Source organism: Garra rufa, chromosome 15 (assembly GCF_049309525.1).
Source record: "Garra rufa chromosome 15, GarRuf1.0, whole genome shotgun sequence".
Taxonomy (NCBI): domain Eukaryota; kingdom Metazoa; phylum Chordata; class Actinopteri; order Cypriniformes; family Cyprinidae; genus Garra; species Garra rufa.
The window spans coordinates 41,720,922-41,738,950 of NC_133375.1; the positions used below are offsets into that span (position 1 = coordinate 41,720,922).

Genomic DNA, 18,029 nt, shown 5'->3' on the forward strand with positions numbered 1-18,029 from the left:
GATGTGTTAAAATGTAAAAAATGCAGTAATTTCTTCAATTTACCGGCGACTGTGCTTGAGAAGCGCTGAAATGAATGGACTTCTATGGAGGAACTATTGACACGCTTTACTTCCGCATTCCTCAGTTCCTATGGAAGCCTATGGGAGTGTCGCAACTCTGTTTCTCTATGGCTCTGCTATTTTGGACATGGCAATTGAATTTTAATGAACTAAATTTTTAACTGTTTTTAATTTAATTTAATGTAATAATTTAAAACACGTAGTTCTAGAACAATTCATATTTAAGATGCTTTTATTTTGAAATCCGACTTGGGGAAAACGACTTTTATTTTGAAATCGAACCAGCCGCTCAGACCAGGAAATGTCAATGCAATAAAAACATAACATAACGAGTCAAACTCAAAATGAGCTAAAATGGTTTACTTTATGGTATTATATTTAATTATAAGATTACACACAGAATAGTACTTGTATATTTAATAATCTAGCTATGTTTTTGATATAGTTCTTGTTTATTAGACGCAGGATGTGTAAAAACATGTTTAAATCGGGTTGTTTGGTGCGGACTGTTCATGTTATTCTGACATGGCTCACAACTTTAGCCCTGTTTCTGCATAACACAGGTACATTTCATTCTTTATTAACTTAAATTCAATTTTGTTTGTGTATGTGTTCAAATATATATATCATATTTTTTAATGTTTTAAATATATTCACTACCAGTCAGAAGTATTTGAACAGTAAGATTGTAAATGTTTTTAAGGAAGTCTCTTCTGCTCACCAAGCCTGTATTTATATGATCCAAGGTACAGCATAAATACTAAAATATTTTTACTATTTAAAATAACTGTTTTCTATTTGAATATATTTTTGATTTAATTTATTCCTGTGATTTCAAAGCTGAATTTTTAGCCTCATTACTCCAGAAATTATTTTAAAATTCTGATTTGCTGCTAAAAAAAACAAAAACATATTTTATTATTATTACATTGAAAACAGCTGAGTAGAATTTTTCAGGTTTCTTTAAGGAATAGAAAGTTCAGAAGAACAGCATTTATCTGAAATAGAAATGTTCTGCAACATTATAAATGTCTTTATCATCACTTTTGATCCATTTAAAGCATCCTTGCTAAATAAAAGTATTAATTTCTATAATTTCTTTTTACTGGTATAGTGTATAATGTTACAGACGTTTTTAATTTCAGATAAATGCTAATCTTTGGATCTTACTATTTATTAAAGAAACCTGAAAATGTTCTACTCAGCTGTTTTTAACATAATAATGATCATAATAAATGTTTTCGAGCAGCAAATCATAATTTTATAATGATTTCTGAAGCATCATGGGACTGGAGTAATGATGCTGAAAATCACAATTACATTTAAAATATATATTTAAATAGAAAGCCGTTATTTTAAACAGTAAAACTATTTCAGAATTTAGCTTTTTTGCTGTATTTTGGAGCAAATAAATGCAGGCTTGGTGAGCAAAAAACATTAAAAAACCTTTGACTGGTAGTGTGTGTGTACTATATATAACTTTTAATGTTTAATTTATATATTATACTCTTTGTTTTTTTATAAAATATATATTATGGGTCAAAGACGTTAAGATGTCCACATTAAAATAAATTTACAAAAGTGATTTTATGTCTATAGAAAGCACATCAAATGTGTTTTTAGAGAATAAAGTGTCAAAATTTAGTTGGAATATTGTTACATTGTCATTTAGTGTTAATTAGATTAAATAAATCAAATGTAATTAAAATATATACAAATAAAAAATCATCAAGATTATTATTAAAATTTAATAAATAATAAAGAAAAACATTAAAAAATATTTAAATAAATAAAATTTGATTTAAAATAAATATCTAAATAAATATCAGAAAAAAAACTAAAAGAAAAATGTAATTAAATTAAATTAAACAGAAAACATTTATAATAATATGTTTTTTTATTTAAATAAATAAGTATAATTAAAACAAATACAATCCATAAAAATAAAAATGGTCAAGTTTATAATTAAATAATAAATTAAAACTTGACATGCATTATTAAATTAGATTTGATTTGAAAAACAAAAACAAAATCTAAATAAATTGACACAAAAAATATTTATTTAATAAATAAACAAATAAATGCATTTGGTTAAGATAAATACAATTTTACAAAAACATAAAATAATTATATAAATAATAAAGAAAGATGGAAGATGTCATTAAGATAAATTAAAAATGATTCAATAACTAATAAATACATACATTTGGATAAAAATCAAGTTGGATTCAAATCAACAAAAAATAATTCTATTAGATTTATTTTTATTTATTATTTATTAAAGTTTATTATTAAAATGTAATGAATAATTAAGAAAAATATTTAAGAAAATATTAAAATAAATAAATACAATTTTATTAAAAAATAAATATCAGAAAAACTAAATTAAACAGAATTTTTTTTTTTTTTTTAAAGCAGTATAACGTATTGTTTTTATTCTTCAACCCATTCGTCATTGACCCATTGTATAACTACATATTAAATGAAATGTTAAAAGTCATGTTTTCTCACAGATCTCCGTAAATGTCAGGAGAGAGGAGATCTGTTCCAGCCTGTGATGTTCAGCTCTGTGGTTCTGCTCTCTGTACTGCTCTACTTCACTGTTTCTCTGATGGATCCTGGTTTTGTTTTGTCTGACAGCAACACAAAGGTAGGTCTAAAAGAAAAACCTGTAAAATATCACACTCATAATCTAATGTCTGCTAATAATTGGGCTCTTTCAGGGAACCTCAGTGGACAGTAATGAAGAACTGGAACAGATGATTCCTCAAGATCACAGTTCGTTAAAGCAACGCCGCTGCGGCTACTGCTTTTTACTGGTACTGAAATAACCTGAACGCTCCTTTTACTCCACAAAAACTGAAGTTTATGATTGTTTTTGGTGTGTTTCATCCAGTAATTCTGTTTAATCTTTCTTGTTTCTCTTTCTGTGTGATCCAGCAACCAATGAGAGCCAAGCACTGTAAGATGTGTAAGCGCTGCGTGAGGCGTTTTGACCATCATTGTCCATGGATAGACAACTGTGTTGGTGAGAGGAACCACAAATGGTTCTTGCTGTACCTTTGTGTCCAGTTTGTCGCCGTATCTTGGGGTTTACAGGCTTCATGGTGAGTCTGTGCAGAACATGCATTTGCTGTTTTTTTTTTTTTTACTTATTATTTATTATTTGATTTGATTAATCATTTAAAAAAGTATAGATCTAGTTAGTATCAAGATATGAATGTATTTATTTCTAAGTTGGATTAAACAGGTCATGACATTGTTCTGTCTGAACTGTTTTGCATTGCTAATGCATAGTTTTACATACTATATATATATATATATATATATATATATATATATATATATATATATATACGCCAGGGGTTTTCAAACTGAGGTCCACAAAGGTGCTGTAGTCTTTAGAAAAGAATAAAATAAATAAGTAACTATTAAATAAGAAGATTAAACCAAATGACTAAATACATTTGATTAAACTAATATATATATATATATATATATATATAAATAATTGATTTAAATAAATAGAAAAATGTAATTAAAATAATAACGTAAAATTTAACAATATTAAAATTGAATAAATAATAAATAAATAATTTCAAATTTTATTAAAATAAATAAACGAAATAGTTATTATATAGATTAATGTGATAAAATAAATAATTACTTAATGCATTTATTAAAATAAATAAATTAGACTTAAAACACAAATTACTTATATAAATAATAAAGAAAGATGAAAGATGTGATAAAAATAAAGTAAAAATGATCCAAATAACTAAATAAACTTGTATTTAAATAAATACATATTTAATAAATATAATTAAAATAATACAATTTTATTAAACAAACAAAATGTAATTAAAATTTATAAAAATAAAAAAGGGGCAAGTTTATTATTTAAAAAAATGTATGTATATATATATATATATATATTACATTAAATTTAATTTAAAAATAAATAATATCTAAATAAATACAATTTTACTTAAAACAATGTAATTAAAAAAGTAAGATGAAAATCAAATTTGTTTTAAATCAAGACATAATTAATAAATATAATTAAAATAATAACATTTGATTAAATAAACCAAATGTAATTCAAATCTGTGAAAATAAAAAACATAAATCAGGTTTATTATTAAAATTGTATAAATAATAAATAAATAATTTCAAATTTTATTAAAATAAATAAATTACATTTTCGAATTTTTGAAATATTTCAAAATAAATAATATATTAATAAATGTGATTAAAATTAAATAATCATGTAATGGATTTATTAAAATAAATACAATTAGACTTAAAACACACATTACTTATATAAATAATAAAGACAGATGAAAGATGTGATAAAAAATAAAAATTTAATATATATAACTAAATAAACGTGTATTTAAATAACTAATAAATAAATACATTTTGATTTTTTATTAAATTAAATAAATGTTTAATAAATATAATTAAAATAATGAAAACATTTTAAACCAAAAAGTGTAATTTAAATCCATTAAAATAAAAAATGGTCAAGTTCATTATTAAAATGTATATTTAATGTATTATTAAATTAAATAATAAAGAAAGATGAAAGATGTCATTAAAATGAATTAAAAATGATAAAATAATTAATTAAATAAATAAATATAATTAAAATAATAAAACTTTTTAAATAAGATGAAATAAATAAATTAAATGTAAAAAAATGTATTATTAAAATAAATAAATAAATAGTTAAAAATAAATATCTAAATAAATGTGATAAAAACAAACAAACAAATAATTGTTTATTTATAAATCAAGAAATAATTAAAATAATACAATTTAAATAAATAAACCAAATGTAATTAAAATATATACAAATAAAAAAACATCAAGTTTTTGTTATTAAAATTAAATAAAAAAATTAAAATAAATAAATTAAACTTGATTTTAAAACATATTTTTTAAATATGATAAAAATACAAATATTTAAAAATAAACAAATAAATGCATTTGATTAAAATAAATAAAATTTTATTTAAAACATGCATTATGTAAATAATAAAGAAAGATGAAAGATGTCATTAAATAAATTAAAAATGCATACTAATAAATACATTTTGATTCAATCAAATTTGATAGCGAACTAACTAAATAAATAATCGTGATTAAAAGAAATAACAAATGACTAAAATATGATTTATTTAAGTCACATTTACTTATTTATCTATACATGTAATAGAGATACAGTGTGTAGAAAAAAATGTAAAGTAACAGCAACTAAATATTTTCCAAATAATATTCGTCACATATTTATAATATAAATTTTTCAGTAGTAATTGGTTCTTATACATCAAACAAATTTTATTTTAAATTTTAGGATGAGGATGATTGTGTCTGGGGTGCTGTGGCATGTTCCAAATTGAAAACCCCTGTGGTATATACTATAAAACATACAGTAAGCAATGCATTTGCTTTATTGATCCCAGAGAAGCAATTCATCAAGCTGATTTGCACTTTCCCCTCATTACACACTCGACTCTATTGATCACGTTTAGATCAGTCAACACCAAGATGCTGTGAAATGCTAATTATTCACAGTCCACTTGGTTTCAGAATAAAAAGTTATATATATAAAGCATCAAATGCACTATGAATGAACCTAAAGTGTGTGTGTTTTAGGTCAGGGCTGGTCTTTGCACCCACCTGGCAGCAGTGGTTCACTCAGAATGGACTCCTGCTCGGGGCGTTTGCCTTGACAGCTGTGTTTTCGGTGGTCGTGCTGCTCTTGCTGTGCATTCACATCTACCTGGCCTCGGTGAACACCACCACCTGGGAGTTCATGTCGCGTCACCGCATCGTATATCTCAAACACTGCGACACAGAGGAAAACCCATTTGACAGAGGAGTCATCTGCAATCTGTGGGACTTCTGCTGCATCTGTGGGACAGTAGCATGGGAGAGGATCTACATTAGACACTAATGGAACTGTATGACAGGATTTCATAAAGGAAAAGTGATTTATTGAGCTCTTCAGAGCACCTCTTTAGATCCAGCATGGATGGTATTTTTACTAATACTGATGTGATGTGGTTTTTATCATCAGTTTACGTAGTAAAGCTGCAGGGAACATGTACAGTATCTACTTGATTAATTAATTAGGCCATTAAAGGGGTCATCGGATGCAAAACTCACTTTTCCATGTTGTTTGAACATTAATGTGTGTTGGCAGTTTGTGTACACAACCACCCTACAATGATAAAAATACACCCAGTGGTATTTTTTTTAATCTTTAAAAGTAATATCACCTTTTTAAAATCAGCTCATTCTCAGCTTCTTGTCGTTGTGACCAAACACAGACAGAGGCCCCTCCCACAATAGTTGATTGACATGAGAGCCTTACCTTAGACCCGCCCTCACTGAGCTGAAACAGTCCGACTCTGATCGCCATTGTGGGACTCAGGTGCAGGGGAAGACAAGAATGTCTCCGATCGAGTCATTTACTCCGGACATCTGAGCCGCTGAAGACGCAGAGGATTAACGTTACTTTCGTTTTTAAAATGAAAGCGTCGATCCCGATCTAGATATGCATCTATGTTCGTGTGAATCGTTTCTGATGCAGCTTCACCCGCAGCAGAAGTGAGTATAAGGGTTTTTTATGCATCTTTGCAAATGGCCTTTCTTAATAATGTGCTTGTTGGCAAGTTTCGCTGCTAAATGCAGATGAAGTAAACATTACAACTCATAATCCAACAGCAGAGAGGGGGCGGGGCAAGTAGAGCTCATTTGCATTTAAAGGGACCATGCAATAAAATGAGCTGAAATTTTGCAGAGCTAATTTTGACGAGGTAAAAGGGTGTTTTTTACACTACTACTGAGAATTTTTAACCAAAGTATATTATAGACTTTTCATTAAGACCCTAAAGAATCATATGAACTTTTGGAAAATGGGCATCCGATGACCCCTTTAAAGGGATAGTTCACCAAAAAATGAAAATTTGATGTTTATCTGCTTACCCCCAGGACATCCAAGATGTAGGTGGCTTTGTTTCTTCAGTAGAACACAAATGAAGATTTGAACTCAAACCACTGCAGTCTGTCAGTCAAATAATTGCAGTCAAGCTTTGAGAGTAAAAAAAAACATACACAGACAAAACCAAATTAAACCCTGCGGCTTGTGACGATACACTGAGGTCTTAGGACACAAAACGATCGGTCTGTGCAAAAAACTGAACAGTATTTATATCATTATTTACCTCTGAGCCACCGCAACATTCAGCGTCAATGTGCTCTGGCAATGTATTCAGTGAAAAGTCAAAAGTCAACACTCCCGCTTAATCTTTTAGTTTTTAATCGGTTGCCAGAATCAGGATAAGCACAAGTAAATACCATTTTGAGAGGCCAATATGCACTATTTTAACAATGAGGGGTACTAGATCTGTTGTGAACGCACTCAGGACAGCTGGACATTGCGGTGGATCAGAGGTAAATAAGGATATAAATACTGTTCAGTTTTTTGCACAGACCGATTGTTTTGTGTTTCAAGACCTCAGTGTATCGTCACGAGCCGCAGGGTTTAATTTGGTTTTGTCTGTGTATGTTTTTTTTTAATCTTAAAGATTTGGTGCCCATTGACTGCCATTATATGACTGACAGACTGCAACGGTTTGAGTTACAAATCTTCGTTTGTGTTCTGCTGAAGAAACAAAGTCACCTACATCTTCGATGCCCTGGCGGTAAGCAGATAAATATCAAATTTTTTATTTTTTTGTTGAACTGTTCCTTTAATCATCCTGTGCCACAATTACTGGGTATTTGGTATTAAGAGAAAGATGATTCTGGTCTGTTTTCTACTCATTTGTTGCGTGATTTATATCTGTTCACATAATGAGGGATGGTTTGTATTAACCCCTTGATTTTTTTATTTATTGGTTTGTTAATTTTATATGTGAATAAACTTTGTTTATTGAAAACTTTAGGTGTAAACTTTTTGAATTTGAAGATCAGGGTAAATTTAACTTATTTTGTCTTCTAGGAAACATGTAAGCATCTTCTGTCACTTCTGAAGGGCACAAAAATGTACACATCTTCATTCTGTTCAAAAGTTTTCACCCCCGACTCTTAATGCATTGAATATAAATCCAACTATTATTTTTCTTTTCTTGCGGACTATATAAATTCAGATCAGTACTAAATAAAAAAAAATAACATGCATTTTGTATGATCCCTCTTATTTTGCTAAAATAATTAACATTAACATAACATAAAAGTGTGATCCGGATAATATAAACAAATAAAAACTATTAATCAATGGCCATTTTTATAAAAAAATGTGCGCTTTTCTATGAGTTAGGACAATTCTAAGGGCCCACGCCCTTTAGGGGCCCCCAGAGATCTGCTTTGGTGTGGTGGGGGGGTCCAACCTCATATTTTGTCATAGGGCCCAAAATTGCGAGCGGCAAAATCAAAACTTAAAAATCAAAAATATCAAAACTTCATTTTTGATTAGTAATATGCATTGCTAAGAACTTAATTTGAACTTTAAAGGCGATCTTCCCAATAATTAGATTTTTTTGCACCCTCAGATTCCAGATTTTCAAACAGCTGTATCTCGGCCAAATATTGTCCAATTCTAACAAACCATACATCAGTGGTTAACAAAGCTTAGGCCTATTTATTCAGCCTTCATATAATGTATAAATCTCAATTTCGAAAAATTGACCCTTATGACTGGTTTTGTCAAATTGAATTCAAGCTATACATTTGACTAATTCATTTATTGATATGAATCGAACCTATGACCTTGGCGTTGATTGCACCATTTCTATTGTTGGAGCTACAGGAACTGAGGGGAGTTTATGCATTTTTAAGTTAAAAAACACAAGGTTTAACTTAGATAATCGATTTTCCAACATTTCCGCAACAGTCAAAGACGACATTCTCACTTAAGTTTATGTATAAAAACAATGGAACAGCAGCGCAGTGGAATACCAAAACTTAGACATTAGTCTATGTTCAGTTTAAATATTAGTCATTCTATGGATATGTTCATTTTACAGCCTTTACAGAAATACACACTTGAAAAACATTTGAATGCTTTATTTTGAGTTTTTTTTTACATTTAAAATACAATAATGTATGCATACCTTGTCAAATATATGATACAAATGGCATAAAAAACAAAATTCTGAAAAAGTATTATAAAATATATCATGAGAGTAGTAGTCCCCTGGAGTTTTGTCACTGGTGTTACTGTTTAACAAATATCTTTTATTTTTAAGTAAAAAATAATAAAAAACACTGATCACCTTGACTTCCTTCTTTCTATTTTCTGAAGATCTATGAAGAAAGGCCCATGATAAGTACTTTGTCTCTTTTCAGTTATCAGAAATTTTCTCATTTATCTCATGATTTCATATGAAGCTTTTAAAATCCAGTTTTAAGTAACACTGGTATATTTGTAGCAATAGCCAAAAATACATTGCATGGGTCAAAATTATCAATCTTTTTTTATATGTCAAAAAATCATGTCCCATGAAGATATTTTGTAAATTTCCTACTGTAAATATATCAAAACTTTCATTTTTGATTAGTTATGTGCATTGAAAGGCCCACAATAGGTCCACTGTCTCTTTGTTCTCATTTATCTCATGATTTCATATGAAGCTTTTAGTTAGCTTTTAACTTTATTGTTAGGGAATTGTAAAAAAAAAAAACTAGAATACAAATGGATTAAACTACTTAATTAAGTGAGAATACAATGACAAACATGTGGTTTGATACCTTGAAGCAGCCATTTTGTAAAACGCGTTTTTTTTTTTCCATTAAAATTGTCAGTATGTTTATGTCACTGTGACATTAAATAAAACACAATCACATTGCATTTTCATTATTTTTCTGAAACTCTTGACTAACGTGCGGGGGGGAAAAAAATCAAGAAATAATATTTCATAACAACTTTTAATATTGCCAAAGAAGTAAGGTAACACCAGTGACAAAAAATGCTACATGTGGTCTTTAAATAAATGCACAAAAAAATAAAAAATCATTAAGCTGTCATTTATTTGTATTCATAAAGTCAAAAAATAATCTAATAGTGTGGTCTAAGTTTAAATGTTATAAAAAGAAATACATTTTAAATCATCTTGCCATACCCAAAAGTGAACATTTCTGTCGAATGAGCCGTTAAATAAACAGTAATGTGTGTTTATTTTCAGCGTCGTGATGCCTGGAACCATTTTAACTACATTCAGATGACATGTTATGAGAGCCTCAGAGAAATCCCGCCCTTTTTGTAGCGCCTCCACGCCCCGCCCCGCCCCCGCCGGCGCCGTCCAATCAGAGCGCAGAACCGGGGACCAACGTCGATCTCGGCGGGTTGTTCTGGAAGGGGCGGAGTTCATTTTTCGAGCTCGTGTGGGGCGAGTTCGTTCTGTCCGAAAGAGAGCGCGTGAGAATCTGCGTTCGTTCCCTCGCTGTAAGTTTGTGTGCGGAGCAGCGCGGGCTCACTCATTTCTGTTCTTGTCCTACTACAGTCTCCACAAACAGAGTTCGAGGAGGACGATCTTCTACCTCAACCACAGCGCTTGATTCTCACTGAAAACTCCTCTCGTCGTGATCAGTGAAATCATGTCTGCCTCAGCGGCTAAAGTCAGTAAAAAGGAACTGAACTCGAACCACGACGGAGGGGACGAGACCTCGGGTAAGCGAAAGCGATCGGCGGCCATTTTCACTTTCTCCTTTCTCCCAAGCTGGGTTTTAAACGCTATTATCGCTTGTTAATTAGCCGCGGTTTGAGTACGACTCGATTCTGTAGACGGTGGCGAGGTGCAGTGCTTGTGATTGGCCGCGGGTCTGCTTGGATGTTCGCGGAGGGACGGCAGCAGCCGGCGGCGGAGGCCATGTTTGATTTCTAGCTGAGCGCGCCACAAAGCCCCATTAGGACGCGTACAAAAACCGTTGTAATTTAAAAAAATCAAAGTGCGGGAGGTGGCTTTATTATGTCCGCTAACCGGTTTTTCGAAGAACGCGTTTGGTTTAAGAGCGTGAAACATGCGGAACGGAAACGTCCGCACGCTGCTTTTATTGTTGTTGTGCTTTAGCTTTAGCCTAGCCGAGCCACGTCTCCGCCATGATGTAGCAGGGGATAATGGCTGTTTGTGCACTTTAACGGATGAATGATAGTGGGAATTTACACTGAGGCGATTTTACACGCGTATCTGCCGTTCAGGTGGTTACGGGTTTCGCGGCGGAAGCAGGTGCAGCGCGAGCGATTCGGTGCGCATTTAAACCACGCGGCATTTGCGCGGCTCTGTATTCACGTCACAAAATCTACTGCTAATACAGATTTTTTCGAAGAAATTATGCACAGGTGTGATTGAAAATTGTAATTTAAGTACTTTACGGACGTGAATTATGAATGGAAGCATTTTTCGCTATTTTGTTATTGTTTAGCGCCAGAAATGCTGTGAAATGTCTTGCTTTTTTCTTTCGTTAACACTGTGTTCTCATTTAGAAAAAGAGCAACAGGAAGCCATCGAGCACATCGATGAAGTACAGAATGAAATTGACAGGTAAGTTGAACTTCTTCGCGGTTAACCGCGCTTTAACGGAATTACCGCGGTATTAAAGGATTACTTCACTTCCAGAACAAAAATGTACAGATAATTTACTCACCCCCTTGTCAGCCAAGATTTGTATGTCTTTCTTTCTTCAGTTGTAAAGAAATTATGGTTTTTGAGGAAAATATTTCAGGATTTTTCTCCAAATAGTGGACATCAACAGTGCCTGCGAGTTTAAACTTCCAAAATGCATAATAAAATGGCTTCAAAGGACTTTAAATGCCATTGGGGAATATAAATTGATGCATCGCGGAGCGAGAAATGATTCTGAGGTTTTCCGAATGCATTGTGGTTTTCTCTTGAATGGATTCTGAGCTTAGTTTTTAACTAGAAATAGTTGCACCTTACAAATCCAATTCCAGACACTTGAACCTAAAATTATCATTCATAAAGTTCGAAAAGGTTAAAGCGAATTATAAGAGTGTTCACATTGAGATTTACATTAATGTCGCACCATAAAAGCATTTTGAGACCCGGACGTACACACAAGCGCTATTCTTCGTGAGCATTTGAGTGTGGTTAAAAACTAGATTAGTGCGCCATCTGCTGTTAAAAACTAAGCTCAGAATCGATTCTCGAATCGAATTTGATCTTAGCTCTAAACAATCCCAGCGGAGGAATAAGTGTCTTATCTTGCTAAACGATCGGTCTTTTTACTATAAATAAATTATTGTCTTTTTAACCACAAATGCTTCTCTCTGCACTCAATACAGTTAAGGTATGTTGAAAAACTCAGACCAAGTGTTTACAAAGTGAACGTGCCAAAATGATCAAACACCCTTTACCAAAAAAATGGTAAACAGTGATGTAGGATGATTTTCGATTAAACCGGAGCACAGAGAGTACGTATGCGCATCTTAGAGCTAGACAAGACAAACATTTGTAGTTTAAAAAGTGTATAAATATTAATTTAAGAAAATGAACAATCGTTTCGCTAGATAAGACCCTTGTTCCTTGATTGGAATCGTTTAGAGCCCTTTGAAGCTGCATTTTGTAAGTACAGACTCGTGAGCACAGTTGAAGTCTACTATATAGAGAAAACTCTTGAAATGTTTTCTCAAAAAACAATTTCTTTACGACTGAAGAAAGATATGAACATTCGGATGTCAAGGGGGTGAGTAAATTATCTGTACATTTTTGTTTGGGAAGTAAACTAATCCCAAGTCAGTCTTACAATGCCTTTGAATAGATATTAAATAGTGTTTTTTTTTTTTTTTTTTTCTTGTCCAGACTGAACGAGCAGGCCAGTGAGGAAATTCTCAAAGTTGAACAGAAATACAACAAACTCCGCCAGCCGTTCTTCCAGAAGAGGTCGGAACTCATCGCCAAAATCCCCAACTTCTGGGTCACAACATTTGTCAACCACCCACAAGGTAAGATCCAGTGCAAACACTGTTTAATCACAATGTTCAGTGAACATTTCATGTAATATTGTGTTAATTCTATAGTCTCAGCTCTTCTTGGGGAGGAGGATGAGGAGGCACTTCACTATCTGACCAGAGTAGAGGTGACAGAGTTTGAAGACATCAAATCCGGCTACAGAATAGATTTTGTAAGTTGCAAACATGGATTTATGTGATTTGGAGGTGTTATGTTTCCGTAACTAACCATCTCTTTTGTTGCGTTTTAGTATTTCGATGAAAACATGTATTTCGAGAACAAAGTCCTCTCCAAAGAAATTCACCTGAACGAAAGTGGAGACCCAACCTCAAAGTCAACAGAGATCAAATGGAAGCCAGGAAAAGTATGTATGATTTTATTTGTGGATTTGAGGAGTTCTGTGATTGAGTTTGGCAAGTAGTCTAATGTGAGTTTTTTTCCTCCATTGCAGGACCTCACAAGCCGGTCCAGTCAGACGCAGAGTAAAGCGGGCAAGAAGAGGCAACACGAAGAACCTGAGAGTTTCTTCACCTGGTTTACCGACCACGCCGATTCGGGGGCCGACGAGTTGGGAGAAGTCATCAAAGACGACATCTGGCCAAATCCTCTCCAGTACTACTTGGTAAGACTTGGTGAAACCCAAATCTGGAGCATGCAAATGGAAAGCTTTAAGAAATTCTCAGATTAAGTTTGTGTAGAACTTCATAGCGGTGGGTTTGTATAATTTGCTCAGAGAAAGTTTCCATTCCAGGCATTTAAATGATGTGGCTCGACAATTCTTCCAGTTTATGCAGTTGAATGGAAGTTATGAGTCATTGATTTGCATTTCAAAACCCCGACAGGTTCCAGACATGGAGGATGAGGAAGGAGAGGGCGAGGATGAGGAGGAAGACGAGGAAGGTCTGGATGATATCGACGAAGAGGGAGAAGACGATGGAGAGGAAGAGGAGGACGATGATGGAGAGGTATGTAACCGTTAATGCATTTCTCATTTTCTTGTTTTGATTCGCAAGTGGCTTCAAGTATTAATTGTGACTTTTTATTTCAGGATGATGAAGGCGAGGATGACTGAAGCTGAAATAGAGGAATATTATCCACATTTCCCCAGTCCTGTTTCCAAATTGCTTCTTTGGCTTTTTTGTTGTTTTTGGGGGAGCGAGATGCTTTTTTCCTGTTTTTTTTTTTTTTTTTTTTTGAGCTCCATCTTTCCTCTATCCTGAACTTGCCATGTTGAAGTCCCCCGAACAGACTCACAATAAACTGACTGCAAAATCTTGCCGACATGGCATCTACCATCTCAATTTCCAAATGCATTTCGAGGTAAAAAGCAAAACACTGTAGTTATCGGCCGCACGTCGTCTGGAGTAGACATGCGAGTAGTGTTTTCTGTTTGTTTTCATTTTTTTTTTTTTTATAAATATATATGTACAAATATGTATAATTTTCTTCCTGTTAAAGTTTTGTGTGGTTAATTGAACAGAAGCCATGGTGCGCAGTGATTTGCTAGCTCTAGCGTTCTCCACCGTTTTGTTACTTTATTTCTTGGTGTTTAAACAGCAGATAGACATCTGTAGTGTATCCCTGTTACCTCTTGTAACCATGTCTGTTCAGGAGGGCTGAGGAAAGAGGGTATGTGGACACCATCATCGAGTCTTTGATTTTTATCTTGTCTTGTTTTACAGACACTCACCAGATTTGAAATGGATTTTTGATAAGGAAAATAAAATATTAAAAAAAGGAATCAATGCTTGTAAATTGGTTTTGTTCAAATAAAATAAAAAAACACCATGTTTGGAATTCATCCAGTTGCAAAAAGCAGTAATAAAGGTTAAAATCCTTTGCTTGTGTATGGAAATCAATGGGAAGCTGTTTTAATTTCCCTCGGGTCAAGTTAAGAACAAAGCATTCTAGTCATATTAAATATTACCCATAAAAATAGCTTTATTAAATGGCATAAAGTGTGGTTTGGCTAGTTGTCAACTTCTAAAGGATTTTGGTGTCATCAGCAGTGTGGATGCAAAGTGTTCCTGCAGGAGTCTGTCAGCTATGAGCGCCACAAATGTTTGGTCCGAACCTTCAAATTCTTCTCGGGTCACCGTCTTGGGCCAGTCGCTGGGCTGAAACGCCCACCCTTCAAAGAAAAGAGAAAATTTGTTATACTACTTAAACTGAGACGAAAATACACTAAGGAAGTCCTCTCCCTTTGTTTCTTAATCAGATTTGAAGATTGAAAATGTAGCACTTGCTCACCAATGGATCCTCTGCAGTGAATGGGTGCCATCAGAATGAGAGTCCAAACAGTTGATAAAAACATCACAATATTCCACACATTATCTTGAAAAAACAAAATCAACACTAAGGCATTTTTAACTAAACTGTTGCTCAAACAGGAGTCCCTAATCCATTATAACGCTTCCTCCAGTGACTTCTGTTGTCTCTCAAATCAAAATCCACCCACATATTTGTTTAGAGCTGTTTTGGCTTGTAATCAGTGCTTGATCTGCAGATTTCTGTCCTGATTCAGACCAGACCACTTCATTGTAGAACGCTTTATTATGGACTTGTATTTTAGTTAAAAGCATCTGGACTATGGATTTGTTTCTTACAAACATGCAGCTTTTGACTTCACCAGACATGAATTGATGGACTGGAGTGGCGTGGATAATTGTTTTGATCAGCTGTTTGGACTCTCATTCTGACGGCACCCATTCACTCCAGAGGATCTTCTCCAAATCTGATGAAGAAAAGTGAATTACATCTTTGATGGCCTGAGTGGGAGTAAATTTTCAGTAAACTGTTATATTAAATGTACATGAACGGCAGAGGAAAGTTGTTTATTTCTTGTTTTGCTTTTTGTTAAGTAGTCCAGTAGATCTCAATGTAAGCTTATAGCGTTTATACACACACACACACACACACACACACATATATATATATATATATATATATATACAAATAAAATGCTCTCAACACATTATACATCCATCAAATACTTTTGCTTCAAACTTGCTAAAATCCTAGCCTCAGCCCAATCAGAAGTACCACTACTTGCACAGAAACTTATACATTTTTTAAAGAAAGACAACAGATGGATTTAGAGGCTTTTGCATCTGGTATATACACTTCAAGAATAAATACTTCAAACTTGTGAACATTTCATGTACTATAACAATATGACGCTTTTATTTGAAAAAAAAAAAACATCACCTAAATGACCATGCTCTACTGTTTGAGCAATGTATTAATTATTGTTCTTTTAAATACTTATTTATATTATGTGCACTACCAGTCAAAAGTTTTTGAACAGTAAAATTTTAACTTCTGCTCACCAAGCCTGCATTTATTTGATCCAAGGTACAGCAAGAACAGTAACATTTTGAAATGTTTTTACCATGTAAAATAACTGCTTTCTATTTGAATACATTTTAAAATGTAATTTATTCCTGTGATTAAAGTTGAATTTTCAGCATCATTACTCCAGTCTTCAGTGTCACACAATCCTTCAGAAATCAGTCTAATATGCTGACTCGCTGTACAATTTTTATTATTATTTTCGATTTTTAAAACACTTGAGTGCATTTTTTTCATATTTGATAAATAGAAAGATCCAAAGATCAGCATTTATCTGAAATAAGCTTTTATACACTCCACCAGTCAAAAGCTTGGAGTCAGTATATTCTTATTTTAGCTAAAGAAATGATTGAAATTAATACTTTGATTTAGCCAGGATGCTTTAAATTGGTCAAAAGTGATGATAAGGATATTTATAATGCTATAAAATATTACCATTTCAGATAAACGCTGTTCTTCTAAACTTTCTATTCATCAAAGAAACCTGAAAATATTTTTTTTAACTTAATATTGTTCACTGAGAATGATTTCTGATTCAGCTTTGAAATCACAAGAATAAATTAGATATTAAAATATATCCAAATGGAAAATAGTTGTTTTAAATAGTAAAAATATTTTTTTTCTGCTTTTGCTGTACTTTGGATCAAATAAACACAGGCTTGGTTAGAAGAGACCTCTTTAAACATTAAAAATCTTACCTGACTGGTAGTGTATATACAATGTATAGACTATTTTTTATCGCATTTCACATGAATAAACAGCAAGCACCCTCTAAACACCCACCTAGGTGTGTTTTGCACCGCGGGCAGGTGGCGATGGTCCAGGCGTGATCCGGATACCAGGTGAAGTGACTGTCCGCTGGCCAGTGCTTCAGCACATCTGCTCGTTTAAAAGTCACGACTTCGAACTGGAATCCTTGCGGATTCTCGAAGAGCTGAACGGAGACGCGCTTCCCTCCGATGACCGTGTCGTTCCGGTGCGACAGTGCCAAGCGGCTGGGCACGAACCTCAGGTCCGTGTCTTCCGCCACCTCGTGCCCGCAGGAGCGGCACAGCAGCAGCCCCGAACAGCCCAGACCGAACCGAACCCACTCGCACCACAGCGCCACGACACACACCGCGGCGGGAAACTTTATTAGAACCATCCTGAGAGAAAACAACACTTCCCGCCACTCACAGCTGAAGCGCCGCTGCGTGTAACGAGCGCAGCACAAAACCAGTGGCTCTAGTTTAAAACACGCTCATATATGATGTGGAATAAGCAAACGTTTGTTTGAAAGCGAATTCACGCACACCACTTTTTCTAAGTGCCTACAGCTGAAACACACTCACAAACTACTGGAGCGTCACTGAGAAATCACTGTGCAAATGACAGCGCCCACTAAAGGCGGGATGAATTACTTCTTTTGTTGTTTTAAATGTCTGTATAATCAAACTCCGTTAATATAAAGAGATTAAATAACAGATTCATGAGTTCATCTAAATTTTACAAAAAGCTTATGGACGTATTGTTGGCAATGTAAAGTTAACCAAAAACTGAGAAATTTTGGTCAGATTTTTTAATGTTTATCTAAACTCATTTTGTAAGAGACTTTTTTTTTCTGTTTTAAAAATGTTTTCTTTGGATTGTTTGACTACT

General features: G+C 33.1%; 3 protein-coding genes across 3 annotated transcripts; 2 read left to right on the forward strand and 1 right to left on the reverse strand.

Moving 5' to 3' along the window:
• Positions 1–364: 364 nt before the first annotated feature.
• On the forward strand, positions 365–8,070 carry zdhhc12a (zDHHC palmitoyltransferase 12a). Its single transcript, XM_073819294.1, has 5 exons — positions 365–623; positions 2,574–2,710; positions 2,784–2,879; positions 3,001–3,167; positions 5,722–8,070. The coding sequence occupies exons 1-5, from the start codon at positions 527–529 to the stop codon at positions 6,020–6,022; spliced, it is 798 nt and encodes a 265-aa protein (XP_073675395.1). The 5' UTR covers positions 365–526; the 3' UTR covers positions 6,023–8,070.
• A 2,378-nt stretch (positions 8,071–10,448) lies between these two features.
• Positions 10,449–14,781, forward strand: seta (SET nuclear proto-oncogene a). Its single transcript, XM_073818994.1, has 8 exons — positions 10,449–10,741; positions 11,555–11,612; positions 12,891–13,033; positions 13,109–13,212; positions 13,291–13,404; positions 13,492–13,662; positions 13,883–14,005; positions 14,089–14,781. The coding sequence occupies exons 1-8, from the start codon at positions 10,669–10,671 to the stop codon at positions 14,110–14,112; spliced, it is 810 nt and encodes a 269-aa protein (XP_073675095.1). The 5' UTR covers positions 10,449–10,668; the 3' UTR covers positions 14,113–14,781.
• A 175-nt stretch (positions 14,782–14,956) lies between these two features.
• Positions 14,957–17,727, reverse strand: LOC141286880 (uncharacterized). Its single transcript, XM_073818995.1, has 2 exons — positions 17,175–17,727; positions 14,957–15,171 (listed from the first exon to the last, which is right to left on the reverse strand). Exons 1-2 carry the CDS (start codon positions 17,533–17,535, stop codon positions 15,017–15,019), a joined length of 516 nt encoding a protein of 171 aa, XP_073675096.1. The 5' UTR covers positions 17,536–17,727; the 3' UTR covers positions 14,957–15,016.
• Positions 17,728–18,029: the final 302 nt, after the last annotated feature.

Coding starts and splice junctions, on each gene's coding strand:
- LOC141286880 (XM_073818995.1), bottom strand. CDS start 17,535: ATGGTTCTAATAAAGTTTCCCGCCGCGGTGTGTGTCGTGGCGCTGTGG. Junction 15,172..17,174: donor GCGGTGCAAAACACACCTAG/GTGGGTGTTTAG, acceptor TTTTCTTTGAAG/GGTGGGCGTTTCAGCCCAGC.
- zdhhc12a (XM_073819294.1), top strand. CDS start 527: ATGTGTAAAAACATGTTTAAATCGGGTTGTTTGGTGCGGACTGTTCAT. Junction 624..2,573: donor CCTGTTTCTGCATAACACAG/GTACATTTCATT, acceptor GTTTTCTCACAG/ATCTCCGTAAATGTCAGGAG. Junction 3,168..5,721: donor TGGGGTTTACAGGCTTCATG/GTGAGTCTGTGC, acceptor TGTGTGTTTTAG/GTCAGGGCTGGTCTTTGCAC.
- seta (XM_073818994.1), top strand. CDS start 10,669: ATGTCTGCCTCAGCGGCTAAAGTCAGTAAAAAGGAACTGAACTCGAAC. Junction 13,405..13,491: donor TCAAATGGAAGCCAGGAAAA/GTATGTATGATT, acceptor CCTCCATTGCAG/GACCTCACAAGCCGGTCCAG. Junction 14,006..14,088: donor AGGAGGACGATGATGGAGAG/GTATGTAACCGT, acceptor TTTTTATTTCAG/GATGATGAAGGCGAGGATGA.